The 26,005-nt window shown below is 53.9% G+C and overlaps 9 protein-coding genes across 9 annotated transcripts; 6 read left to right on the top strand and 3 right to left on the bottom strand.

The window, feature by feature from the left end:
- Window positions 1-266: 266 nt before the first annotated feature.
- On the top strand, window positions 267-1,831 carry A1O1_02149 (uncharacterized protein; the record flags this gene model as incomplete). The annotated part of the gene is made up of 2 exons (XM_007723060.1): window positions 267-897; window positions 957-1,831. 2 exons carry the CDS (start codon window positions 267-269, stop codon window positions 1,829-1,831), a joined length of 1,506 nt encoding a protein of 501 aa, XP_007721250.1.
- A 454-nt stretch (window positions 1,832-2,285) lies between these two features.
- A1O1_02150 (uncharacterized protein) lies at window positions 2,286-3,506 on the top strand (the record flags this gene model as incomplete). Its single annotated transcript, XM_007723061.1, has 4 exons — window positions 2,286-2,584; window positions 2,653-2,801; window positions 2,872-2,946; window positions 3,004-3,506. 4 exons carry the CDS (start codon window positions 2,286-2,288, stop codon window positions 3,504-3,506), a joined length of 1,026 nt encoding a protein of 341 aa, XP_007721251.1.
- A 1,151-nt stretch (window positions 3,507-4,657) lies between these two features.
- On the top strand, window positions 4,658-7,028 carry A1O1_02151 (uncharacterized protein; the record flags this gene model as incomplete). The annotated part of the gene is made up of 2 exons (XM_007723062.1): window positions 4,658-5,638; window positions 5,751-7,028. 2 exons carry the CDS (start codon window positions 4,658-4,660, stop codon window positions 7,026-7,028), a joined length of 2,259 nt encoding a protein of 752 aa, XP_007721252.1.
- Window positions 7,029-7,093: 65 nt separating this feature from the next.
- On the bottom strand, window positions 7,094-8,511 carry A1O1_02152 (aminocarboxymuconate-semialdehyde decarboxylase; the record flags this gene model as incomplete). Its single annotated transcript, XM_007723063.1, has 2 exons — window positions 7,094-7,724; window positions 7,823-8,511. The coding sequence occupies 2 exons, from the start codon at window positions 8,509-8,511 to the stop codon at window positions 7,094-7,096; spliced, it is 1,320 nt and encodes a 439-aa protein (XP_007721253.1).
- A 1,291-nt stretch (window positions 8,512-9,802) lies between these two features.
- A1O1_02153 (uncharacterized protein) lies at window positions 9,803-11,419 on the top strand (the record flags this gene model as incomplete). Its single annotated transcript, XM_007723064.1, has 2 exons — window positions 9,803-9,918; window positions 9,982-11,419. 2 exons carry the CDS (start codon window positions 9,803-9,805, stop codon window positions 11,417-11,419), a joined length of 1,554 nt encoding a protein of 517 aa, XP_007721254.1.
- A 1,435-nt stretch (window positions 11,420-12,854) lies between these two features.
- On the top strand, window positions 12,855-14,714 carry A1O1_02154 (beta-glucosidase; the record flags this gene model as incomplete). The annotated part of the gene is made up of 1 exon (XM_007723065.1): window positions 12,855-14,714. One exon carries the CDS (start codon window positions 12,855-12,857, stop codon window positions 14,712-14,714), a length of 1,860 nt encoding a protein of 619 aa, XP_007721255.1.
- A 768-nt stretch (window positions 14,715-15,482) lies between these two features.
- A1O1_02155 (3-hydroxyanthranilate 3,4-dioxygenase 1) lies at window positions 15,483-16,392 on the top strand (the record flags this gene model as incomplete). The annotated part of the gene is made up of 3 exons (XM_007723066.1): window positions 15,483-15,517; window positions 15,661-15,798; window positions 15,981-16,392. The coding sequence occupies 3 exons, from the start codon at window positions 15,483-15,485 to the stop codon at window positions 16,390-16,392; spliced, it is 585 nt and encodes a 194-aa protein (XP_007721256.1).
- Window positions 16,393-17,995: 1,603 nt separating this feature from the next.
- Window positions 17,996-21,190, bottom strand: A1O1_02156 (NEK protein kinase; the record flags this gene model as incomplete). The annotated part of the gene is made up of 5 exons (XM_007723067.1): window positions 17,996-18,601; window positions 18,668-19,875; window positions 19,932-20,101; window positions 20,157-20,509; window positions 20,567-21,190. The coding sequence occupies 5 exons, from the start codon at window positions 21,188-21,190 to the stop codon at window positions 17,996-17,998; spliced, it is 2,961 nt and encodes a 986-aa protein (XP_007721257.1).
- Window positions 21,191-22,100: 910 nt separating this feature from the next.
- A1O1_02157 (uncharacterized protein) lies at window positions 22,101-23,540 on the bottom strand (the record flags this gene model as incomplete). Its single annotated transcript, XM_007723068.1, has 1 exon — window positions 22,101-23,540. One exon carries the CDS (start codon window positions 23,538-23,540, stop codon window positions 22,101-22,103), a length of 1,440 nt encoding a protein of 479 aa, XP_007721258.1.
- Window positions 23,541-26,005: the final 2,465 nt, after the last annotated feature.

Genomic DNA, 26,005 nt, shown 5'->3' on the forward strand with positions numbered 1-26,005 from the left:
GGTTAGTGTGATACTACAAGGATGGATTCATTGGTGTGCCGTGGGGGGTCCTCTACCGGATGGCTACCCGCTCAGCAAGATAAATGCATCGGTAGTTGTCCGTCGTATCCACCTCGAGGACCCTTGCTGGATGATCGGACAATCCTCAAAATACCTATGTACTCAGTGCCTCACGAGTATACAGATACCAGATATCAGCTCTACAGTGGATTGATCCTTTTCTCAGTCAGAGACCGGCAATCCAACCAGGCTAGACTGCTACTACGATGGTGGCCACATCTCTATTAGCCAGCGGTCTCACCGACCCGACCAGAGCTGAGGAACTACTCAAAATCTCATACGACACGCCGTTTGAGATCCGGAATTTCGTCAACAACAGTTTCACCACGGCCGGTGATGCCACTGAGTTTCTCCCGGTCTTTCAGCCATCGACAGGCCGACAATTTGCAAAACTTCCCGTCACATCAGCGGACGCGGTGGAGAAGGCCATCGATGCCGCCAACGTGGCGTTCAAGTCTTGGTCCAAGACCACCCGGCATCAGCGATCGCAATATCTGCGGACCATCGCCGAGTTGATCCAAAAGAAACGAGAGATCTTCGCCATCTGGGAGAGTATCGATCAAGGAAAGACGCTGGAGAGAGCCCGAGTCGAGGTCGATCGGGCCATTTCCAACTTCTCCTATTTTTCCACCTACATTCTGCACGAAGAAAACGCTGCCCGCATGATCGATGGCGTGGCCCTGACCTATGAACATCGGTCGCCAGCTGGGGTTTTTGGTCTGATCTCGCCCTGGAACATGCCTTTATATCTTTTGACATGGAAGATCGCCCCTTGCATTGCCTTCGGCTGCACAGCAGTGGCGAAGCCCTCGGAAGTGACGAGCATGTCGGCATATCGTGAGTCCGGCGTGTGTCCTACTCTTCACGAACTTGATGGCTAATCAATGATTGCGCAGTCCTTGCATCCGTGTTTGCTGAGGCAAAACTCCCCCCCGGAGTGGTCAATGTCGTTTTTGGCAACGGCGCCGTGACCGGCAGCGCTCTGACGAGGAGCCCGGCCATCAAAGGCATTTCTTTCACCGGCGGCACGGCGACTGGGATTCAGATCAGAAGAGACACGGCCTCAGACATCGGAAAGCATTTGTCGCTCGAACTGGGGGGAAAGAACCCGACTCTGGTCTTTGATGATGTAGACTTGGAAGCGGCCGTCTCACTGGCAGCCACCGCGGCCTTCACAAATCAGGGAGAGGTCTGTCTCTGCGGTTCTCGAATCTACGTCCAGCAAAGAATCTACGACGATTTCGTCACGCGATTCAAGACGCACGTCTCAAAGTCTTTCCGCACCAAACACGAGGTTGGCGCCATTGTGTCACTCCAGCATTACGACAAAGTCAGGTCCTATCTGGAACTGGCAAAGGCCGAGCAGGCGGTCTTCGAGACCGGGGGTGTTCCAGTGGCCAAGCCATCCGAGGGCTACTGGATTGAGCCTACAGTGCTGACCGGCGTTGCGACCAGCAGCCGCATCATGCAAGAAGAAATCTTTGGCCCGGTCGTCACGATTGCTCCCTTCGACACCGAAGACGACGCCGTGAGATTGGCCAACGACAATCCCAACGGACTGGCCAGCATTTTACTCACCAAAGACGGCGCACGTATGCGAAGAGTGGGAGAACAGCTGGAGGCCGGCTTGGTCTGGGTCAATTGCTGGCTGGTTCGTGAGCTGGGAACGCCCTTTGGAGGAATGAAGGCCTCGGGGACCGGCCGTGAGGGCGGGGCCTACAGCCGGGAGGTCTTTACCAATGTCCGGACCCTCCATATCCCGTCAGTTTGATCTGGAGGACTGTCTGTTAGAACGATAGTGGCGACTGGTATTTGGAAGGCCTTCTAGATAGCAAAAAGATGGACACTAGAACTCATTCTCGCGCAATCTAGGTTCTTCGTACCAAACTAAAGCTTACGGTTGGGGATGGGGCTGGCTTCCCTGAGATTGGGCGCCTCCGGGGGGCAGATGGAAGACCCGAATCCTTATCGAAGACCGTCCGGAAGCCATCCGGGCCACCCAACCATCACTACTACTATCGCATGCCGGCCGACAATTATGGCCGAGGGCGAGACGAGGTCCTCGACGGCCATATCAGACACTGTTCTAAGCGAAACGCCCACATACATCAAGGACGTCCAACACAGCTCAACGGCAAGATTGCACCTGAATAGTGGTCATTGAGATTACAAGATTACAAGATTACATCTCAACAGTGGTTACTTGCTACCTACATCGAGCAATCATGGCCCCCATTGCAGAAGTCGCCCCGATGGGCACCCAGCTGTCTTCGCTGGAGAAGACTGTGTCGCCGAAAGAGGCTCTAGAGCAGACGATTCGTGCGGCGGACATGGTCCCCTTGTGGAATACTGGAGCTCCACCAACCTCGCCGGCGCCGCATACGAAGCATATCCCAGCCGTCTGGAGGTATGCCGACTCCAAGAGCCTGCTGTTGAAGGCCGCCGAGGTCGTCGACCCCAGGGAGGCTGAGAGAAGAGCCGTCCTCTTCATCAACCCAGGACCCAAGTCGAGTCCACACACCAGGTACGAGAACAGTGCCATTGCCAGTGCCAGTTCCAGGTTCATGGGTCGCTAATGTGTGTGACGGGCAGTGATGTGCTTCTAGCCGCCCATCAACTCATTCTCCCGGGCGAGCAGGCTTTGTGTCACAGACATACGCCGTTCGCGGTTCGGTTCCTGATCGAAGGCGAACAGGGATACACCGCCATCTCGGGCAAGAAGATGTACATGGGTCCTGGAGGTATGTGAATCTGATGATCGAGCCCGTACCGAAAGGTCGTGTGCGCGAGCTAACAGTGATGTGCCCCCAGACCTGATCATCACACCGACATGGAACTGGCATGATCACGGCAACGAAGGGACCAAGAATGTCATCTGGCTCGATGGTAAGGAAACCACCGGCCCCAAAAAGACGGGGAAAGCCATCGCTGACAATCTGACAGGCCTCAACATCCCATTCTACAAGCATCTGCCGGTCGACTTCACCGAGCACTACGAGGAAGAATTTGGCTCTTTCACCCACGAGTCCAAGCCGGTTCCCGACTCGCTCTGCCAGGAGATGAAGTTCCCCTGGTCTGCGATGCAGGCGAAGCTCGACGGCCCCGGCGGTACCTACGCGTTTGCCGAATACTTGCTGCCAGATGGGAAGCCCGTCAACACCATCATTGGCGCGTTCGCGGAGAGGATCGCGGCCGGCGCCCACGGTCCGGCCAGGCAGGAAACCCCGAGCAATGTCTTCCAGGTGCATCGTGGTCGTGGCTGGACCGAAGTCACCGGACCCAAGGGCGAGAGCACTCGTCTCGACTGGGGCCCGAAAGACTGCTTTGTCATTCCGGCATGGTATCGATTCCAGCACTTCGCCGACGCCGAGGAGACGGTCTATTTGTTTTCTTTCAGCGACAAGTCGATGCATGTCAATCTCGGCTTCTACCGGAGCAAGGAGTAAATTGTAATTAGGACTGATATGATATGAGGGAGAGTCACCGCGAGTGACCATGAAAGGAGAGGTCTTGTGACTGTTTCTTGGTATATTAAACCATCAACTTGAATCCATTATGTGACATGCTCATGCTCATCCATGCTGGTGCCGGCTGTAAAGACATAATAAATGCCTGAGGAATCATCATCTTGTCAGATTTGGGCATCTCATGGACATTTCCAGCCGTGCTCTCTATACAGATTTCATTTAGGTGTATTAGTTAAGGCTCCCCCCGAACCCCCCCAGACCCCTCTGTCAGAGAACCCTAACCTTTTCAACCATTTCTCTGAACTTTGTTAAGCCCGAGCTCCTGATTCGCCTTTGTGGGTTCCAGAACGCTCCGAGACGGGGTCTTAGAAGGGCTTGAGACGCCCAGCGAGTGGCCAACGTCGCCCTTTTCCTTATCAGTGGAGAACTTGTTGCCGCCTCCAGACTCCCGTCAACCTCAACCTAAGGAACCTCACAGACTACTTACTGTTCTAGCTATCTAGGTACCGGCAGTAGGCAGCCTAGATATAATAACTAAGATACCCAGTTTCTAGAACTCCTGTCAAACAGATACCTAGGAAGTCGGCGTCATTCAGCTCCCAATCGTTGGTCCCACCCATGGCAGTCCTTCAGCTGAGATCATCACAATCTTCCAGTCTGTGTCTGTGCAGATTCTAAACTTACTCACGGAGCTGCGCGACATCCGCCATGAGCACCCACAGAGCGTCCCAAGCGCTCAAGAAAGGTTCGACCACCAACAGCAAAGCCGGCGAAGAGATGGGGGTGAAGAACCCGGACGGCAAAGATTCTACCCAGCTTCGAATCTTAGCAAATGCAGCGTCATCAATGAGAAACCCGGTGTCAAGTGCCAATATCGACCACCCGCCCAAGGAGCGGCAGCGTGTGTGGCGGGCGTGCGAGGCGTGCCGGAAAAAAAAGGTGATTGCCAACCCAACCCGGAAGTGTCCCAACAGCAAGGCTGATGCGTGAGGCAGATGAAATGCAATGGCGAAGAGCCCTGTCAGACCTGTATTGGCTACAACCTGCAGTGCCATTACCTCGATAACGCCAAAAGGGTCGACTTGGCCCACGTGGAACGGCTCGAAACTCGCCTCGAGTCGATGGAGACCATGTTTCGAGCCTTTATGGAACGCTTCGAAAACAATGCGAACAAGCCATCGCCGGGTCGGCTGGCCACCGAGCCGGCGTCAACCACTAACCAGGCGGTCGAGTCCATCGAGCCCGAGCTTCCGACAAGTGGCGATTCTCGTCTTCTGGACCAAGACCGGGACCGGGATCGCGACCGTCTCCCTCCTTCCCACCAGCAGAGCGGCTTGGACCAACGAAACGACCCCGATGGCGAGGACAATGCTTCGGGCCGTCTCGAATCTAACGGCGACGACGAAGCAATATCAACCGAGGCCGAGCGACGGGTCATCCACGCGGACAGCTTCGGAGAGCTGGACATGGATGAGAACGGCGAACTTCGATACATCGGGCTCGGTTCGATGACGGCCATCATCGATACATGCATCGGGCTCCGTCGACACATCTACTCGGGCCTGGAAAAGAAAGGCTATCTGCGAATCGACAGTACCCTGTCCAGTCCGCGGGCCTCGAATGCTCTGGGCGATCCCCAGACGCCCGGCCATCACAGCCTGGTCCTCCAGATTCCCCAGGCGGCGCTGGTGAACATCTTGATCGGCACGTGGGAGAGAAACCTCTGGACTCTGTTTCCTGTGGTGCGGCCCGACGAACTGCGGGCCTTGTACGCCGAGCTGCAAGTCCCGGATCGATTCGACATTGGTTCGACCGCCATCCTGTTCGCCGTGCTCGCCGTCTGTGTGCCGACGGCGCGAAAGGTGCACGGAAGCGCCGTGGAAGGATATCTTATGGACTACGGCGACGACCCTTCCTCACAGTTCTACAACACCGCCAAACATTTCGTCGACATGCCCCAATCAACGCCTCAGGGATCCCGCCGAAGGAATTCCAAGGTGCTGATCGCCTTGGGCCTGATGAGCATGTATCTGACGCAGGTTGGAAGTGAGGCCGAGGCGTGGATGACAGTAGGAAGAGCCATCCGGTTAGGACAAGATCTCGGGTTTCACGTGAGTTCCCTTTCCCCGTCTCCCCCTTCATTTCATGATCCACTCAATTTCCCAAACAATCGTGGCTGGACCGCCAGGCACAGTGCACAGTCGACTGACCCCCTCTTGACAGAGATCTCCTGGCAAGCTTCGGCTCCCCTCGGACGAAGCGCAGGCCAGAAGGCGAATCTTCTGGGCCCTGTACATCCTCGAGCGACAACTCAGTGGCGCGCTGGGTCGGCCTCTAGCGATCAACGACGAGGACTGCGACGTGGAACTGCCGGACGCCGACGCCGACGCCGATCCCGCCCTGCAAGGCTTCAGCGCCATGGCGCATCTGCACAAGATCATCGGGAACATCTTACGGACGGTGGCCTCGGTGAAGAATGCCCAGACGTGGCAGGACAGCGAGAGATACGAGGAACTGCGGTCGCGAGTCCTGTCTCTGAACCAGCAGCTGCGGCAGTGGTCCACGGAGAACGTGGCCCAGACGATCAAAGACGCACAGTCGGACGGGACGCTCGTCTACCGCCACATCGCGCTGTCGTCCTTCTTCTCCGCCGTCCTCAATCTCCACCGGCTCTACATGAGCAACCCGCACCGAACCTCGCCCTTGGAAAACTCGCAGGCTCTGCTCCAGTGTTCCAAGGCCGCAACCAGCTGCATCCGCGGCACCAGCACCTTTCTGAGCTGTGTGCCCACCTCTCACTACACGCTGCTTCACGGCCACCATTGCTTTCTCAGCGCCACCGTCCTGCTGCACTGCATCCGAGCCAACGCCGAACCCGCGTTTGCCCAGACCGCGCTGGCCGATGTCGAGGAGGCCGTGCGTTGTCTGCGATCGCTCGAGCCGACCTGGCCCGGTGCCGAGAAATGTCGCGGCATCGTCGAAGAGTACGTCGAATTCACGCTCAACGTGCTCCAAAACGGCAAACGCGGCCAATGCTGTTTCTCCCACGACCACCACGACCACCTCGCCCACGACGGCTCATGCAACTTGATGCCTCCTTCCGCTGCAAGGCGTCCGCCGGTCGACCCGTTGAGACGGCACATGGGCCACCAGCCACCGGCTGCCACGCTGAAGCGCAAACGCTCCACCTACGATCCGCCGGTCGCTCATCAGTTCAACCCACCACTACCACCACCACCTCCTCCTCCTCGACCGGAGCCCGTCACCGTGTCCTGGCTCTCGAGCCAGTCCGATGTGACTCCCCCGGCGGCGCCGCCGAGGATGGTCAAGGGCGGTATGGCCAACTACACGGACTTCAATTTCGAGGATCTCGATGCCATGCTGGCAAATTCGCACGACTTCTCCTCTTCTGCACCTTTCAACGCCCTCGATTTCTCTTCCATGCAAGCCCTGCCGGATCTAGGGATGGATTTCTGTTTTCCGGAGTTTCCACATCTTTGAAAAAAGACTTGACATTTCAAACGCCTGCTACAGGTACAATTCTTTTCCTCTAAAAGGCTACAGGCTCAAACACCTGGTACAAGAAATGTGGACACTATCGACCCCTGGTGCGAATCCTTGAACGTCACAGGTTCGGCCGATACTGGCTCCCTGAAAGTGTCCTTTGCCACCTCTCTTGGTTTGTCCTGTACCGCCTCTCTTGACTTGTCCTGCTCGCGAGCCATGTCTATACCACGACGATACCTGTCGGCAAACTCGCCATCCAGCTTCAAGAATGCAATCGCGCTTCCAGCCAGCATGTACGCTCGCTGCTCCCACGTCAGGAAGGCCGTCAACCGGTCATCCGACGCCAGCATCTTCCCTGCCTCGGGCACCTCGCCCAGCGGAAACGGGTAATCGCTGCCCATGACGATCCGGTCTTTTCGGATCTTCTGGCACAGATATTGCAGGAGATCCGGGTCATGGACCAGGCTATCGATCCAGATGTTGGTTCCTGATGTGAGGTGTTGTGTCGGCGTGATACCGCCGGCATCCTTGGCGACGAGGTCGGGTCTGCAGTCGTAGCCGTGTTGGATGCGCCCGAGCAGGGCAGGGAAGGCGCCGCCGGCATGTGCGAAGCAGAGTCGGAGCTTGGGGTATTTGATAAGCACGCCCGACGCGGTCAAGGCGAGGATGGAGAGCGCCGTTTCACTGGGCCTATTGTTCAGAAATGTCAGTCTTCAGTCTTGTCTTCTCTCCGTCACAGTGTAACCACAGGTTCGGGTGGATCTGGGGAAGAAAAGAAGTTGCCTTACATTCCCACCAGCCATGATGCCCAGTATTTTGCCCAGCGCTTGGGATTCTCCGCCGACAAGGAGTAGCCCAAGGGGTGAATGAAGACGGGCATGTCGAGGTCCTGACACGCCTGCCAGAACGGATACAACGCCTCATCATCCAAGTTTCGGTCGCCGATGGTGGTACCGATTTCCACGCCTTTCAACCCCAGACTCTTGGCCCGCCGTAATTCCGCCGTGCTCGCCTCGACGTCTTGCAGAGGCAGCGTGGCCAACCCAACAAACCGCCGCGGATGCTGGCGACAGATGTCGGCGATGTGGTCGTTCAAAGCCCGCGCTAGGATGGCCACCGGGGCGGCGGGTTCGTCGTAGAAGAACAAGATGGGCACGGTGCTCAGGACTTGGACGTCGACGCCCATCTGGTCCATCTCGCGCAGTCGCGCCTCCGCGTCGAAGCAGTTCTCTTCCACCGTGCGGAAGAAGTTGCCGCCCACATACATGTCGACCTTGGATGGCTCCTGCTCGTTGGGCTTCAGTTCCATCCATCGGTCGGTCGGGTCTTTGCGCGGATAGGCCGACAGATCCGGCAACGACGACGGCATGATGTGCGTGTGCATGTCGATCCTGTAGAGGGCCGAGGTATTGGGCATTTGCGGCTGTCCTGGGGAGCCGCCATTGCGGCCTTGGGTACAATGATGACAGCAAGACATGTTGATTTGAGATTTATGGGTAGTAATTCAACAGGCCAGATTCGGATTCAGATTCAGAGTCAGATTCAGAGTCAGATTCAGAGTCAGATTCAGGTTTAGATTCAGGTTTAGATTCAGGTTCAGATTCATGGAAAGTAAGACAACAGAAGCCCCATAGACTGAGTACAGAAAGTAACAATGATATCGGGGACGATTAAGTCGTCACACCTGCGATCGTGACGAACCAAAAGCGGTGATGGCCACGGCATCCATCTGATCATGGTACTAGTACTACCATACTATCTACATCTCGGCCGGCCTTGCTGTGTGTGTGTATCAGACAGGCTCTCCTCTGCCACCCTCCTTTCCATCCGGGGGTGCGAACCGATGGCCTGAGCATCGAGCGGGTACGGACCCGTGGTCGGGACGAGCGCCTCTATCTAGAAAGCGCTGTTTTCCCTCATGGTGTGAAGCCGAGCCTGAAGGATTGCTGGCTGAAACGATTCGAATGTTTCTCATCTACCAAACCCCAACCTCGGTCTGGCTAGGCCTGTGTCCAAATGCGAGAGACCCGGTCCCGACCACAGCATCCGGCAATCCCTCCTCTGTAGTGAGATAGATGGCCACATATCCGCTCCGCCTTGCCCTCAGCCACCAGTATGTTATCAAGCAGCCAGACGGCGTTATCAATGGAAGCACATCCCCATGAACAAGCTCTGGACTATCTCTCTCGTCTTACATGATTGAGTGATTGATGCTTCGGCAGTTCAGACAAAGTCTGGCCCTAGCCCTTTAAAACCAATGTGGGTGATGTCCGAGTTTGCCCGGTAGATATAAGGTTAAGCGGCATCTCTGATTGGCGGCAAGCATCCGGCGGCCCCGCTTTGATAAGATAGCTTGTCGGGCCGGTCGAAACAAAAATACTAAACAAGTGGGCGGGGCGGCGTAGGCACCGCACAATGGGAAGGGGCCCAAAGGGTTCCCAACTACTATCTCCAGCGACCTCACGAGGCTACAAGCCACCTGAATCTAGCTCGTTCGATGGCCCAATCCCTCCTAGCCCCTATATCTTGGCTAACTCGAGCAGTGAGGACGGAGTGGTAACTAACTGCATCGCGCTGCCCAGTGGCCACTGTGCAAGATAAGCCAGGAAGCACCGGGAGAGAGGGAAAGACATATATCTACTCTGAAACGTCTGTTCCTTGTCGGCTTGGAACCTCGCTCCAGATCGACGCTTGAAGCTGCAAAGACACCCGCTGCTTCTCGTCTTTCTCTTCACCAAGCCTGTTCACCAGCCACGCAGTACTCCAAGATGGATGTCGTCCGACGCAATAAGGGGGCGTTCATCGTCGCCATCGTCGCCAACACCGGGTCGATGTTGTTTGGCTTCGACACCGGTGTCGCCGGCGCTGTCACGTCGATGATGAGGTGAGTCACCCAACCACCACCAACGCTCTCTCGGCTTTTTACTAAATACTAACTGTTCGATAGCTTCCGCAAGGATTTCCACTTGGCTGCCAGCCCGTCCAAAGCGGCAGCATCTTCTTCCAACATTGTAGCCCTACTCAATGCAGGCGCGTTCTTCGGAGCCATGGCTCCATCGCTGGTCGGCCGCCACATCGGCCGTCGCCATATGCTGGCGCTCGCGGGATTCCTGTTCATGATCGGCGGCATTCTCCAGACCGCAGCGCAGCCCCCGTCCCTGTCGATGCTCTACGGTGGAAGAGTCATAGCGGGCTTCGGCGTCGGCATCATCAGCAACACCACGCCGGTGTTCGTGGCCGAATGTTCTCCAAAGCACCTGCGTGGGCTGATGATGGCCTTCTTCGAGATGTTCCTCGTCTCGGGCGGCATGCTGGCATACTGGACCACCTATGGATGTTCGCTGCACGTGTCTCCCACAAAGTCGAGTCAATGGCGCATCCCGCTCTCCATCCAGATCATTCTCGCCGGCATCGTCACCATCTCTTGCTGGTTCGCCCCCGAATCGCCCAGGTGGCTGGCCCGTGGGGATCGCTGGGACGACGCTCGCCGGTCTTTGGCGCGTCTCCGCAATCTGCCCGAGTCCGACGAGGCCATCACGGTCGAGATGGCCGAGATTGCCACCCAGATCGACGAGGAGATTGCCTCGACCAACGGACGCAGTTTCAAGGAGATGTTCATGGGCAAGAACTTCACTCGCTTGTGCTGGGGCCTCGGCGTCGCCTGTCTGGCCATGTGGACCGGCCACAACAGCATCCTGTACTACGGACCCACCGTCTTCCGCGAAATCGGCTTCACGGCCCAGGACGCGGCGCTGTTCGCGTCCGGCATGATCACCGTCATCAAATTCGGCGTGACAGGCATCTTTGTCCTGACGGGAATCGGCATCTTCAAACGCAAACATCTGTTCGCAGTCGGCGCCTTCTTCATGGGTGTCTTCATGTTCGCTCTCGGGGCCATCTTGGCCACAAACCCTCCTTACAAGGGAAGCGAGCATTCCCCCGCCGGAAGAGGCATGATGGCCATGATCTATCTTTTCATCGTGGCCTATTCCATGTCCTGGGGTCCGGTCTCCTGGGTCTATATGGGCGAAATCTTCCCAACTCGCCTCCGTGACTGGGGCATGGGCCTCTGCGGCTTGATGACCTGGGGTATGAACTACTGTGTGTCCAAGCTCACGCCCATCATGGTTCTCAACATTGGATGGAAGACCTGGATGATTTTCGGCACCATGAACATCGTCGCCGTCATCTTTTCCATTTTCATGCCCGAGACCAAGGGCGTCAAGTTGGAGGATATGGATGTCTTGTTTGGTGTCGTCGACGAGGAGAGCCGCAGACAAGACATCGAGAATCATATTGCTGCGGTGGAGAAGCGTGTCGATGGCGCTGACGAAATCGGCGCTGAGGAAGTCGGAGCTGTGGCTGCCACACCGAAGGCGATGTAAAGTCTGACTGACGGGGTAGACTCTAGGGGCGGGATCTCTGTTGGAGCGCTGTACTGTAGGGTAGAGACATGATTGTATTTGAATGGTCTTTTCTGGAATATACTACTTTACATGACACTTCACACTTCACACTTCACACTTCACACTTCACACTTCACACTTCCATACTTGATCGCTATGCAACTTTTAAAACTAAACCCTACCCTCGGTGGCCGTGTATATACTCTCCACGCCGTCTTAAGGGTATGTGTACTCAAAATATAGGATCACAGTTAAGGTGTCTCACATATACAGCATAACCCCTGTATGAGTCGATAGACGTTGACATGCACGACGCTCTCATCCCTCTCACGAGAGATATGATTGTATTTGAAGGGTCTTTCTAGGAATATACTACTTCACATCACATCTTGATCGGTATGAAACTGACCGCTATGAAACTAAACCCTACAGCTCCAACTTCTGTCAAAGTGTGAAAGGTTCCTTGTCCTCTATCAAAGGGGTCTGGGAAGAGCCTCAACTGGATACACACGCCTAGTACACTTTGTTCCAGCTAAGGAGGAGGCTGGAGAATGCTCCATTGTGACAGCTCCGTGGTCGTGTATATATTCTCCACGCCGTCTTGAAGGTGTGTGTATTCAAAAAAGATAGAGATCATACTCAAGCAATCCCACATATACAGCATGACCTATGTATTAGTCGATAGATGTTGTTATTCACCAACACTCTCATCCCTATTACGAGAGATATTCTTATATTTGATCAGAGTTTTTAGGACCCTACTACTTCACAACACACTTTGGTCGCTGTGAAACCAAGCCCTCTACTCGATGGCAGTATACATGCTCTCTACGTTGTCTTGAGAGATAGGGATCACAACCAAGCAATCCCACATATACAAACCACACTCAAGCTATCCCATACATACAGCATGACCCATGAATGAGTCGATGGATGTTAGCCACGCCTCTCATATCCCTATCACCTCTGTCCGCCGTAAACGAGGTAGGATGATCGTTTTCCCAGTGAAGATAACGATTTCGCAGTCCGGAGTCTCGTCGACAAGATCGACTTCTCCGAAGAAAAACTATCTGCTACTAATTCAACTTTATTGATCCGGCCAAGCTGATATAGAGAAGGAAAGACATCCGAAGCAGGATGAAGGCAATGATTAGATAACGGAATCTCTTCCAGGTCCACTCCGTTGGGACAAAATGTCTTATCAATGATTAAATAATTTCAAATCATTACAATAGTAGCTATGAGATCCACTTGGTCTGTATACAAGTGGATCACCAACATGGTCGATAGTCGAGCAACATGGATGGTCTCGACGAACCAGAAAGCATAAGAAACCCGGTGAAGTCGCCACCGTGCAGGTTCAGCAGCAGCACGAGTGGCCATACTACTAGTACGTATCGACTCAGTCAATAACATGTTCGCCCCATTGATCGTCGTGGCATGTGCCACGCTCGGTGCCGCCCAGCAGGTTTACATCACCACGTCCGGCACGGTCGCCAGGCCCAGCTGCAGTGCACCCCAGCCCTGGCATGGCAACCCTCAGCCTCATTACTACCAGAAGCCATTCTCCTGGACGCAGACGGAGACGGTGAGATATGCAACGTCTGTTCCCTCGCCCACGTCCACCACCACCTATGCCAGGCCGTACGAGGAGTTGAGCTATCTCTTGGGAAATGTGGTCTCCACCACCTGGGGGAGCTGGGATCGCAATGCCAGCGTCAGGCCAACCGACACGGCAGATCCATACGGCCAGGCTGCATGGACGGCGCAGTGGGAAAATGCCAACATCGTCAACTGGACCACGTCGACTCAGCTGTATTCGACGACGGTGTCGCCGACGCCGGTGGCGGCCTCGGAGCTGGTCTATCCACCACCACGGTACCTGAATCCCACAGAATGCTACACGTTTCCCGAGGGCTTCATGCTCGGCGTGGCTGGCTCGGCGTCGCAGTTCGAGGGCGCCGTGGCCATGGAAGGGAAAGCGCCCATGCAGCAGGACAACGTCGGCCCGGAAAGCAACCACGTGGCCAACGAGTACTACTTTCTGTACAAGCAGGACATCGAGCGCCTGGCGGCCATGGGCGTCAAGTACTTCTACTTCAGCATCTCGTGGGCGCGAATCCTGCCGTTCGCGCTGCCCGGCACGCCCATCAACATGCAGGCCATCCAGCACTACGACGACGTTATCAACTTCGTGCTGGAGAAGGGCATGATCCCCGTGGTGACCATGTGGCATCTGGACACGCCGTTGACCTTCTTCGAGGGCAACAGGAGCATGATCAACTACGTGCCGCCGCCGGGATTCGGGTTCCACAACGGCGGCTTCCAGAACGAAACGTTCCAGGACGCCTTTGTCAACTACGGCAAGATCCTGCTGACCCACTATGCCGACCGCGTGCCGCTGTGGTTCACGTTCAACGAGCCGTTCCTGGATTCCATCAACGGCCAGTCCATCTACACCGTGCTCAAGGCGCACGCACGCCTGGCGCATTTCTACCGAGAGGAAATCCACGGCACCGGCATGATGGGCCTCAAGTTCATCGACAACTTCGGCGTCGCGGCCGACCCGCACAATGCAACGTCCGCCGCCGCCGCCCAGTGGTACAACGACTTCCACCTGGGCGCGATTGCGAACCCGCTGTACCTGGGCATCGACTATCCAGAGACTTACAAGCAGGCCATCTCGGACTATGTGCCCTTGACGCCCGAGGATCTGGCCTACATGAAACAGACGGCCGACGTCTTCGGAATCGACCCTTACACCATCAACGTTATCAACCCTGCCCCGGGCGGCCTGGAGGCCTGTCTCACCAACGCCTCGCATCCCTTGCATCCCGGATGTGTCACCACCTCCACCCTCACCCAGACCGGATGGGCAGTCGGATACGGTGGCTTCGTATGGGCGCATGACACCCCCAAATACCTTCGCACCTATCTGTCGTACCTGTGGGACACGTACCGAACGCCTATCATCGCCACCGAGATCGGGTTTCCCGTCTCGGGAGAAGGCGAGCTGCCGCTGGCCAACCAACGCTTCGACTCGCCTCGCAGCGACTACCTGGTGAGCAATCTCAATGAAATCCTCAAGGCCATCTGGGAAGACGGCGTCCAGGTCCTGGGCGCCTTTGTCTGGAGTTTCGCCGACGACTGGGAGATGGGCACCTACGCTTCGCAGTTTGGCTTGCAATTCGTCAATCGCACCGACCAGACTCGCCAGTATAAAAGGTCCTTCTTTGACTTGATGGACTTTTACAACTCTCGGAAAAGTGACTAGACCAGTTGGAGTAGATGGAATCATGATAGAATCAGTTTCTATTGCAGCCTAACCACAGCCATCCCATCGAGTCAAGATTCGGTAGGCATGGGTACATACTACAGCCACAATGTCTACCAAGTACATGGCTCGACGGGTACAAAAACAAGTCTATGCATGTCTTCATTGAACGTGCACCTCCTGACACCTGTAAGATAACCGCGATTTCCTCGGCTATCTCCAGTAAATCCGAATGTCCACGTTTCCCCCGGAACCACATTGATGGGACAAACAGACCCTCGACGGACCAGGGACTAGTACGAACCACTACTTCGTCTCGGAAATTATCCCATTGCGATAACGTGGGTCGGCCTGAGAGAGGCCAGGGCTCCGGGGATATCATTCATGATCTTTGTGGTGGACCTGGTTGAGGGAGCCTAAAGCCCCCGGAAGGCATCCGGCCGGGCCTCGTTTATTCTTTTAGCCACGGCTCAGGGCTCAGGGCTCACAGCCACTATCACTGTCACTATCGCCATCACTATTGCCGATGCCATCTTTGTCATACCACAGTGTCAAGGTCGTAACCTATATCACCGAGTCCAAGGTGTATGTCCTCAACATAGGGTTATAGGTAGGCCAGTCGACATTTTCTTTGGGGTTGTCCGTTATCGCTGTCATCGTCTTGCTACCCCAAGTGATTCCCTCCCCACAAAAGACAAATCTGGTCAGAAAGAGAGAGATTCCGTTCAGAGTCTCATTGTCGACAATCTACAGTCACCAGTCATAGCCATGGCCATGGCAATGCCTTTGAACATCCCCAAATGGTACGCTACGTCTTACGTATTACTGCATCCGTGCTTGTGCTTGTGCTTGTCCTCGATATGAAGTTCGGTTCAAGCAAGCACAATCATCATTCTCGGCTTTTTGACCTCTACTAACGTCGTTGAACCTTGTTCTGGGTATATAGGGTTGAAAAGAATGCGGACAAGCTGAAACCGCCGGTCAACAACTATTGCGTCTACCATCCGGCCGACCCACTCACCTCGGGACTGACGGTCATGGTGGTCGGGGGTCCCAATGCCCGAACAGACTATCACATCAACGAGTAAGTTGCAGTTGCAGTTGCAGTTGGTGTTGGTGTTGGTGTTGGTGTTGGTGTTGCATTCCATGTCCTCTGTTGCTGTTACTGTTACTGCTACAGCTACAGCTACTATTTCTGTCTCTGTTTCTGTTCCTTCTTCTGTCTCGTCATCTACTAGTCCACCAAACACTCACCAAGACAAACAGAACCCCTGAGTTCTTCTATCAACACAAAGGTTCCATGCTCCTCAAGACTGTCGACACAACTGTCACACCGCACCGATTCGTCGACATCCCCATCCACGAGAACTCGATCTTCCTACTACCCGGCAACGTGCCGCACAACCCAGTCCGGTTCGCAGACACCATCGGCGTGGTGCTGGAACTGCCGCGGCCGGCCGACTCCAAAGATCGACTACGCTGGTATTGTAAAGGATGTAAGGAGATCTTGCACGAGGCGGCTTTCCACTGCGACGACTTGGGAACGCAGGTCAAGGAGGGTGTTTTGGCCTTCGAGGCGTCCATAGAGGATAGAACGTGTAAGAAGTGTGGCACGGTGAATCAGTCCAAACCGGGCCCAGGGGACGTCGAGCAGCCGCCCAGATTTCCTCCGGAGTAAAGGGCCGGCACCGGGCGAGAAGAGAGCTCGTTGAAGGAAGCGAGGTTGATATTTAGTATTTAAATTTTACTCTGTATGAAGAGAAATCCCAGATTCCCAATTCACACAAAGTGAGGTTTCTCTGGATGGACCGATAGATATCATAGGATATAGCCAGAGGTGATCCAGTCTCGTACAGGCGTTGATTCTGTAGCTTTTGACATTCATTTCCTCTGACCCGAAACAGTCGAATCACAAAATCTTCACGTCCCCAATGGATTACGTTATGTTCAGACCCAGGCGACATCCTTTGCCGGTGCGAAACCTTGGATGGGAGGGTGGCCACAGCCAGCCCGGCTCACGGATTTACAACCACTCTGCAGGGTCAGTTACCCTATTGCGAATGTAATAAGAAGCACCCTATCGGATAACTTGACTGCCAGGGCGAGTACAGACGGCGTCACTCACCTCCCGAACGAGGGCGAGCTGCCAGTCCGAGCCGTGCATACCTGCCACGTAGGCAGAGTTCGAACGAGGCTGCGAGGCTGCTTCAACCACCTCGTTGAGCACTCAGAGAGTATCGTCTACGCACCTTCTTCTATTAAGCCCTTGTTATATCACATACTAGTATGGCTTATTTTATCAAATTTTTATTGAACTATTTCTTTATGGCGTCTTATGTATTATCAACTAGAAGAGCAAACCAGTTATTTGCCAACAGAAAACCGAGAGCCTAGTTCTATACAGACTATGAAGCAGTCTCATCCAGCTTTGAAAAGAATTCTATATAGTCCTAGCTAGAGATGTTATGATCGTGAATGGACAATCACTCGGACACAGCAGGCACAGGTTAAACACACCATCAGTTCTAACCCCAGACCTATGGCTCAGAGTCAGACCTTCATGGGGAGTTCACAGGCTCTGTTTTGCCCATCTCCAGGTGCATGTTCATGCCGATTTAGATTTTACCAAGGTTCATTCCAATCATAACCCGTCGTTCCAATTGTGGTCATTCATTCCCATTCGTTTCAGACGCTTCATTCAGTTCAATCGTCACATTCATTCCAGTCATTCAATAGTTCCATCACTTCATCGTTTTTGTCATTCCAGACCCCTGCAATCATTGACGTTCCAGCTGCTCGAGTCATGGTAAGGTCGATATTAAATTTTCCATGGCATTGGAGGGTGTCGATTTTCCATCCAACATGAGACTTCTATCATCAACCAGACCATCCACCAGACCACTCGCTCGTATGTGCTCCCTGATACCTGAAGAACTGGTCTAGTGTTGAATGACATGGCCTTGTGTATGGAGGCCTTGAAGGAGCCGCCACTGAGGCTTATATTTGTCAATCGCTTGACAATCTCGGTCGAAAGGCTCTCCACTACGCCTATCGTCGTCGTCGGCTGGGATCCATCGAACCCGTTGGAATTGTCGAAGGCCTCATCCAGTCTTCATTGCCTGCAGAGCTTGTTCCTAAACGGTAGGACGCAGTTCTGACTCGCTTGGACGTGACTAGGTACGTTGTTCCCATCTCGGACAAAAAAGGTGGAAAGCCAAGACAAGGCTGCAATCCCCAGGTAAAAGCTCCACCGAAATTGGCATCTTGGTGCTTCGAGTTGGTCACGTATCCGGATAATCATCCCAGAAATCATTGATACTGCCGAGCAGCATCTTCCAAACATTCCCGTTTGCCGGAGTCGTATCGCAAATATCTCTCTTCGGCGGGCTCATCACCTTGGGCAGGTCCTCGTCGAGCCATCTCAGTCGCTCCACGCCTTCGGGATCGTTTCCGAAGCGAATAAACTGGATGCCGACCATGTTGTCCGGGTAGTTTTCCTTCTCGAGGAATCTCACCATCTTTTCAATGGCATGACCCACCACTTCTTCATGTTTGCCTCCTTGCCAGTATCCATCGGTGAAGACATAAATGCTGACAGGTCGTGCGGATGATTTCTTGGTCAACTTGTTCCGGTATTCGGTGAAAATGTTGTTCAAGCGCGCAGCTAGATTGGACTCGCCCTTGACCTGATATTTCATGCCGGCCACCATCTGAACCAGCTCGCTCGTGTGTCTGGCTTCTTTGCGTTGATCGGAGATGATGAACTGAAGCTCACTGCCATTTGGGTCCAGATGCTTCTTCTTCACCATATAGATCAAGTCTTGGTAGAGCGAAAGAAGTTGGCCCCAATGCGGAAACATCGTCTCTCCATCGTCGATGACGAAGATCTGCTTTGTGGGTTAGCAATATTTAAAGAGAGAGCTCCCACGACCAACTGCAGGAGGGGGACTTACGTGGTCTCTGCTCTTCAGTTGGTGAATCAATTCGTCCTCATATAACAATTTGTGCTCTTTACTTCGAAATTTGGATTGGTTCCGGGTCAACTCGGCCCATGTTTTCAGTTGGTCCACGCTCAGTGACTTGGAAGGTTTTCTGGTTTTGGTAGGTAACCTCGCAGGTGCCTTTCCTTTGCCCGTGGGATCCGTCTCTTCTGAGGGAATGCCAGGCCTCCCCGGCAGCAAAGGCGATGCGGACGGATTCCATGCTCGTACAGGCAGCATAGAGGTTCCATGCAGTTCCAAAAGCTCCTCGTCGACGGGACCCCTGCCGTTAGTGGGGGCAGAATGTCCAAATGTGTCCGTGAATCTTCGCAATGATTCTGGCTCTTGGCCATAATAGTAGTCCGCTTTGTGCCCCGGTATGTAAGAGCTTGTAACTCTTTGTGATGGGTTTGGGCTTGCACCTGTCAATGTGCCCGAATTGCGATAGCTTCCGGTTATCGAGATCAAGGACCCCCTATTTGTTGAGCCGGCTGCAGGAGATGTGTCAGGTTCAAGACTCTCAGGGCTGTGAGTCAGCCCACGGCCCTGGCTTGGGTCCATAGCTGGCAGCGGCTTGCCCTGAGTACCGTAGGGAGGAGTCATCGGGGAGGTGACGAATTCAGGCGGAGCATTTGGTGGTGTACGTGGTGGCTGAAGGGTACGGTTTTCGGGCGAGGACACAGGTGCTGTATTGTTGCGTTTGGGCGTCGACAGTCGCTCCACCCGAGATGCTGCTACCGATTGCGTTGGCCTCGGAGTAGACAGCAGGCTGTTGCGAGCTTTCTGCAGGATGATGTTGGACCATGCCCTTACCTGGTGGGCATCGAGTCGGTTCTTTGGCTTGTAAAATATGGGTTTGAGGAGGTCTTCCCAGAGGATAGGCGTTATATGATCCTGTGTTGCGCAGCGCTCCATCAACTCACCATGCCATTCAGGCACTTTAGTCAGTAGATCTCCTCTGCTGTTGTGAAAACAGGCCCCCATGGATTCATCAAGCAGATCAGACTCTGCTTGCCGGGCCTCACGATACTTGACCACGCCCAGGTCGCCATTGGGTCCGTCGACGACCCACGCATTGACCTCACTGTACACGCAACCAAGCGACCATGTGTCGCTCTTCTGCTTCACAATATGGGCAACGCTGCTGAGTAGCCCCCTGTTGAGATTTCTTTCTGGAGCGCCTGCCGAGTGATTAGCGTAAGCGCGGTTAGCCAAGAAGACCAATACATATACCTACTATATGCTTGGGATCCACCTTGATCTTCTCCGGTCAGGCCTGCCCTGTCTTCAAGCACCGCCGTGAAATGGCTCAAGCCCAGGTCAGCGAGCATAAACCGAACCTCGTACGGCTTGTTCACTTTGTCGCCAGACACCAGGATATTGTTCGGCTTGATGTCCTGATGCCAGCTGTGACGTGTCAGGGTACAAGTCAAATCAAATATATCCACCAAAATGGACTCACCCCTGAAATATTCTTGGCTTTTCCTTGTTATTGCTTTGTGGAAGACCGTGTATTTGCGCCAGAGCGTCGTTGAGTTTGAAGAGATTCTCCCATAAAGTCACAATATCTTGTCCCCGTCTGGGCGGGTTAACCTCTTCCAAGTAATCCTCCAGTGTCCCGATATTTGCGTATTCGAGGATGATATGAAAACTTTTGTTCTGCCGAAAAGCACCATGGAATCCAATGAGATTAGGTATGGGCTCACCAGACCCGTGGAGTTTCTGGTAGGCGTCGACTTCGGCATCGTAGTACCTTTGCGCCTCTAGGTCATGGTACGACTTATCGACATATTCATGTAAGCTTCCCGCATTGTTCTGTGACCGTGTTAGATTCTTCTTCTTCCAGAACCTAGGAAGGTAACCTTAGCATACCTGGGCATCTGGGAGCTTGTCGTCTAACTGATCATAGTCTGGATGGATTGTAATTTTCCGCACAACTGCGCTGGCACCCTTATGCTTGTCCAGCCGCTCCATCTTGACGATTGGCAGAATCCTCTTGTCATCCATGATCACTGGATCGAGACTATGTCTCATAGGCTCCACACAGAATCTCCATTGCTCCTTGTAGAACTCATCGAAGAAGTCGCCACCCCCGTTGAGCTTGGGAAACAGCTTGCGGTCGTCGGGGCGAAATGGGAGCCGATTGTCTGAGAGGTTATCGTTCTCCACGAAGGAGCCGATATGCTGAGAATGACCAATGATCAGTAAGATGGTGAACACGCGTCGACACCTTTGAGCGACTGCTCTGGGAGTAGGTTTCGCGGCAGAGGATGCTGTAGCTGCTCTAACCAGCTTCGTCACTTGCGCAAGGCTCTTCTGAGACCTGCAGTCAAAGTACTCATCCACCACTTTATGGGGGACGAAAGTACAGTGCTGATCGGACTCGAGAAGGAACGTGACCCCGGGGACACTGTGTCTGTCAATCTCGTCGAGAAATTCTCTGATGGTCGGGTCGGTGAAAGGATCAATCTGTAACGAGCCTCGTTGGGATCCCATCACGGCCGATTTGACAGTCGCGTTCGGTCTCAGCATGCCACGGAAGGTCCAACCGTGCCCTATTGCCTCAGGCAGATGACAACTCGAGCATGGAGAGACCAAGTTGATGGCCGAGCTGAATGGAAACACCGGCATGCGCAGTTTAGAGCTGCTCAGGCTGTGACTGTCGAGGTTCACCGGCCGCGCTCTGAGCTGGCGGGCTGCTGCAGTGGGTGGCTTTTGCCTGGCTCAGCCCATGCGAACCAGGGGCCGGCCATCTTTAAAGCATAGTATATAAGACTGCCCTGGTCGCTCTCACGCCCCGAGGGGCAACCCCTCCCTCCATCAAGCTTCTTGCGGAGGCTGCCACAGGGCGAACCTGATCCTAGTTCGTCTTTCGAAACCAGGACCCCTGTAGGATGTCGCCTAATCAATTCAGCCTCAACCGCTAAACCACGCCCGGGAGTCCAAGAAACGGGCAGCCCGGGCAGGGCCGAACCAGTGGTTTATCTGAGCGGGAGAGCTGGTTTGAATGTGTCTCTCAATCTCCGAAAGTAAGCAGCGCAACTGAATGCCGACTTGGATGTTTTAGTTCCTGTGCAGAGTAAGGAGAAATGACTTCGGGAGGGAGCGTAGTTTGTCCCACCATGCCGTGCCTCTCAGGCTGTGCTATTCTGAATTTGCTAGCCACGGCCCACCCAGGTCTTCATATATATCCACCTATCAAGATACCCTTGCCAATATCGAACTTATATGGGGTGCTGTTGCTGAACGCTGATTATGCTGTCATCAATGAGCGGGCAGGCATAGCAAAGATCTGCTTGCTGTATGTAAAGAAATAACACCACAAATACATATATCATGGTACACGGGTTGCGACACCATTTTACACATCCCTTGCCTGACACGAGAACACGCTCTGCTTTGCAGGCTACACTTGATACCGTACAGCCCACCAGTAGAGGCCAAATCCGAAAGTGAAGGTGGCCACCATGAGAGAAAAGCTCAGGCAGAGAAAGAGTTTGACCGCCCCCAGAGAAGTGCTGCCGGAGTTTATGTTGGAATCGAACGAGTTGAAATGGACGATATCGGTGGACATCAAAGTCGAAACAAATGTCGCAGGTAAGAAGAAGACGGTGACAACCGTGATGATCCTCATCATCACGGTCTCGAGAGTCGTTTTCAGAGTCAGCGACTTCATTTCCTTGGTCATTTCCTCCATGCGCTGCGCAGAACATCTGGCTTCCGAAGCAAACAGCTTGTTTGCCTGCATGCTTTGGTACTCGACTATGCCATATAGAAGGCTTTTGCACTCACTGATCGCTCTGGATATTGTCTCGATTCTATCCAAATGCATCTGAAGATCGCTCCTTACGGCTTGAATCCGCTTTAGGAAGCGAGGAATATTTGCAGTCATGCAGTCTCTGAGATTTGGGTCCAGATCACCAGATTTCGGCAGACTTTGAAAGAAAGCTTCAATCTGTGCCAGGACAGGAAAGTTGCTCTTCAGGACAAGGCATGTCTCGCTGACCATATCCTCAAACGCCTGCGCATCCTGAAGTTCCTCAATCTTGTACACCGTCTGATCATTGTCAAGATCAGCAGCACCTTGGTGTTTCGGGTCGAAGTCCGGGGGAGCATTGGGTGGCTCTCGAGGCTCTTCGGGGATGTTGATTGCCACTCCTGCTGGCAGTGGCTGCTGCGGTTGTGGTGGAGCATTTGCTGTACTCGTGTGCGTTGAAGGGCTCAGCAATGTCCACGTCCGGCTGGGGGGTAGATCAGCCATCGGAATGCCAGAAGACGGAGGGCTCCTTGCAGTAGGAGGAGGAGCGGCATAACGCGTGACTCTGTCCACAATAGCACGGCGCTTGAGTGACTGCAGCTGCTCCTCGAGGAAGTTGATATACCTCCTCCAGCCTTCTCCGGACCATTCTAGAATCACTGTGTGGCTTGCGAGCGTATTGACAAACATCTTGGCAACGCTTGTGTAGAGGTCGTTGTCCTTCGCAAGAGTCATGTTGGACACCTCTTTCAGTCGATCCCGGATAATATCATTCGCCTTGATGGTGATCCATGATGCGTGACCAGTCTGGACGTCGAACGAGTGCCAGACAACAGTCTGCCGGCTTGACCATGGCCAGGCGATGCCGGGTTTGTACTCGAAGGTCTTTAGATTGTAGCAGATCTGATAATCCTGCCCAGAACGCCCAATTTCAGGCAGGGGTCCTCTGTTAAGAATCGCTTCTATCCTGTTGTCCTCTCTGAACCCACTGAACTGGAAATCCACAGCACGAAGCTGCTTGCCGAAAGCGAACAAAAACTCCAGAAAAGTTGGTAGAACTTGAAAGAATGAAAGGATCCAGAGAGCCATGTCGCGGCTAACATATAACGGATCGCGTGAGCTTTCAGCACCAATGAAGACAAAGCTACAGGGGGGATCCCGCTGAACTCGAGTCAGAGAGCCAGGAAGCCGCTGCCGTAGATGATGTATATTGGTCAGAGTTTCGCTGTTGAAGGTGCCGTGGGTCTCGTCATAGCGAAAAAGTTCAACCCTAGCATATGGTTCCGAACAAAACAGCGCTGGTGCTCTACCCCTGAGGCGTTGTTGGTATTCTCGACGGACCGATGAAGGTGTAGACCCATGATCGACAAGGTTGTTGGGAAAGTCCTGTGCCCGGCTGCAGGAGTCGATGAAGAGAGGAAGTAGGGTTGACATTGCACCAACAGATACAGACGGGCCAAAGTGTCGGAAGCGTGGGTTGACTTGATTCCGGTGGCAATGACAGAGGTCCAGAGCAGAAGATGGTTTCTACCACATTAGATATATATGTTGACAGAGCATACATTCTCAGACACAGCCGCCTGTCAACATCTCTCAGACAGGTCTGCAACATGGCTAGGCTAGTACACCACCTTGCGTACACCTGGATGGTCCTAAAGCGTAGGAAGGGGGTGGTGCTAAGCCACTCAAGTCTGCCCCCTACCAAGACAGCCTTGGACCGGGGAAAAGCGCCTGGCTGAACAGCCGTGTTGTGTAGCCGACGGTGGCTTATGGCGGTAACCTGTATTATTTGCCAACTCGGCTCTGAGTAGCCCCTCCAACTCAACTTGGCCGATCGATTCATGTCCAACATTCTTGATCATTGAAGACTATGAGACCAGTGGCTACTACTAAGCCCTGCTTCATTGCCCAGTGCTGCCTCAGGAGTCAAAGCCGTCCTGTCTGCAACCATAGTTTGTCTTCCTACAAGATCTTCAGCCCTGGTATTACCGAGGGCAGAGCAGGAATGTGCCAAGTTGGTTCAATTCTCACCTCTGTAAGATCCCAGGGCACCCATACCCGCCAATTCAACGGTCGGCGCTGTCAATATCAGCCGCAGAGCATACCAGTATCTGTTCGTATGCAAACCACTTACATCCACGAAAAACTTCCAGTTCCCGAATTTGGTCCTCAGCCTCTGCTCCAAGACTTCTCTAGTTAGTGCGTGATAGTCTGGGATCTCATTCCAGCGCCAATGCGAAGTTGCAGGATCAGCCATTGTGCTCGGTGGATTTGAGAGGATGTAACAGAACAAACTGCCACTAGATCTGGGCGCTCACTTGCAAGGCATGAGGGACAAGAGGCAGAAATTCCAGGCCATCAGGCGGACACGTCGAGTTTAAATGAGGAGGGGCTGTCTCATCCGTGCAGAAAGTCTCTGAGAACTTCGTCGGTTAGGGACGTCCTTCTTGCTTGAGACTCTCGCAGCTGACTTTCAGCCGCTCATGCAAGATGGCGAGTGCGCGCCTCTTGACAAGCCGTGCTGTTCCTTCTTCAGCCGAACCGGTCAAGATGGCGGGTTATCGAGTCGAGCGACTGCGTCCCTTGACCAGGGCTGAGAGAGAGCACTATCAAGTAAGCCACACCAACCATGGAGGGAATGCAAGGATTGGGACGTGAAAGACCACAGCTCGACTATGCTTGTGCGACTTTGCACGCAGGCCGCCGCCAGCTCTGTAACACGATTCGGGCAGCAGCATCCAGCGAAGACCGACCTTGCCATCCTAGTGGTGGCCGAGTCTGCGGCAGATATGCCGCTTGGGCAGACTTGAACGGACTAGGACTGCAGAAACAACAACTTGTCCCAGGCCTCAGGACAGCCCCTTACCGAGTCAACATAGCCCGGGTGATATGCGCCGTTACTTGTGTGCATATGATCGATCTGCCTGAGGTGTGTGCTGGGACCTTGTATCTTAGGTAGAGTCCCTGTTCTGCGACGATGACGCTCCCTCTGAAAGGGGCTTCACTAAGCACTGGCATTGCACGGGACTGAAAAGACATCGTGGGGTTTGATGATAGTAACTTCGCTGTCCTGGAGAACTTGAAGCAGATGCTTCTAACAGCCGCCGCTTTTGATGCCCTCGCATGTCTATTGGATACTAGTAGGCCAAATCATCTAGTAGACAATTGATGTCTAGTAACTTCTACTATTCACAGCCGTTTGTGTTTAGCAACAGCCTACAGTGTCTACGTCAGGATTCATCTAGGGCAGCATGGCTTAATTCCCAAAAGAGCTGAGCGTAACCTTGGTGGCAGCCTTGGCAAGATCGGGGGAAGCTCAACCTTTGAAGCCATCATCAACACCTGTCCATACTTGCCCAAGCAACCACGCATCTACCTCGCCTGTGTCCATCTCTTCGTAAAGCTCGCCCGCTCCAAGCAACATTGCTGCCCTCTCAGTTCGAAGAAGCAGTTAATCCAGGCGAGCAGAAAGCCGAAACCAACGTCAAGATGTCTTCAGATCTTTGGTCAGTTTGCCCCCATTCCAGCAGCCTGCGGTCGAGACTCGGCAGCTG

Source organism: Capronia coronata (assembly GCF_000585585.1).
Source record: "Capronia coronata CBS 617.96 chromosome Unknown acBCG-supercont1.2, whole genome shotgun sequence".
NCBI lineage: Eukaryota > Fungi > Ascomycota > Eurotiomycetes > Chaetothyriales > Herpotrichiellaceae > Capronia > Capronia coronata.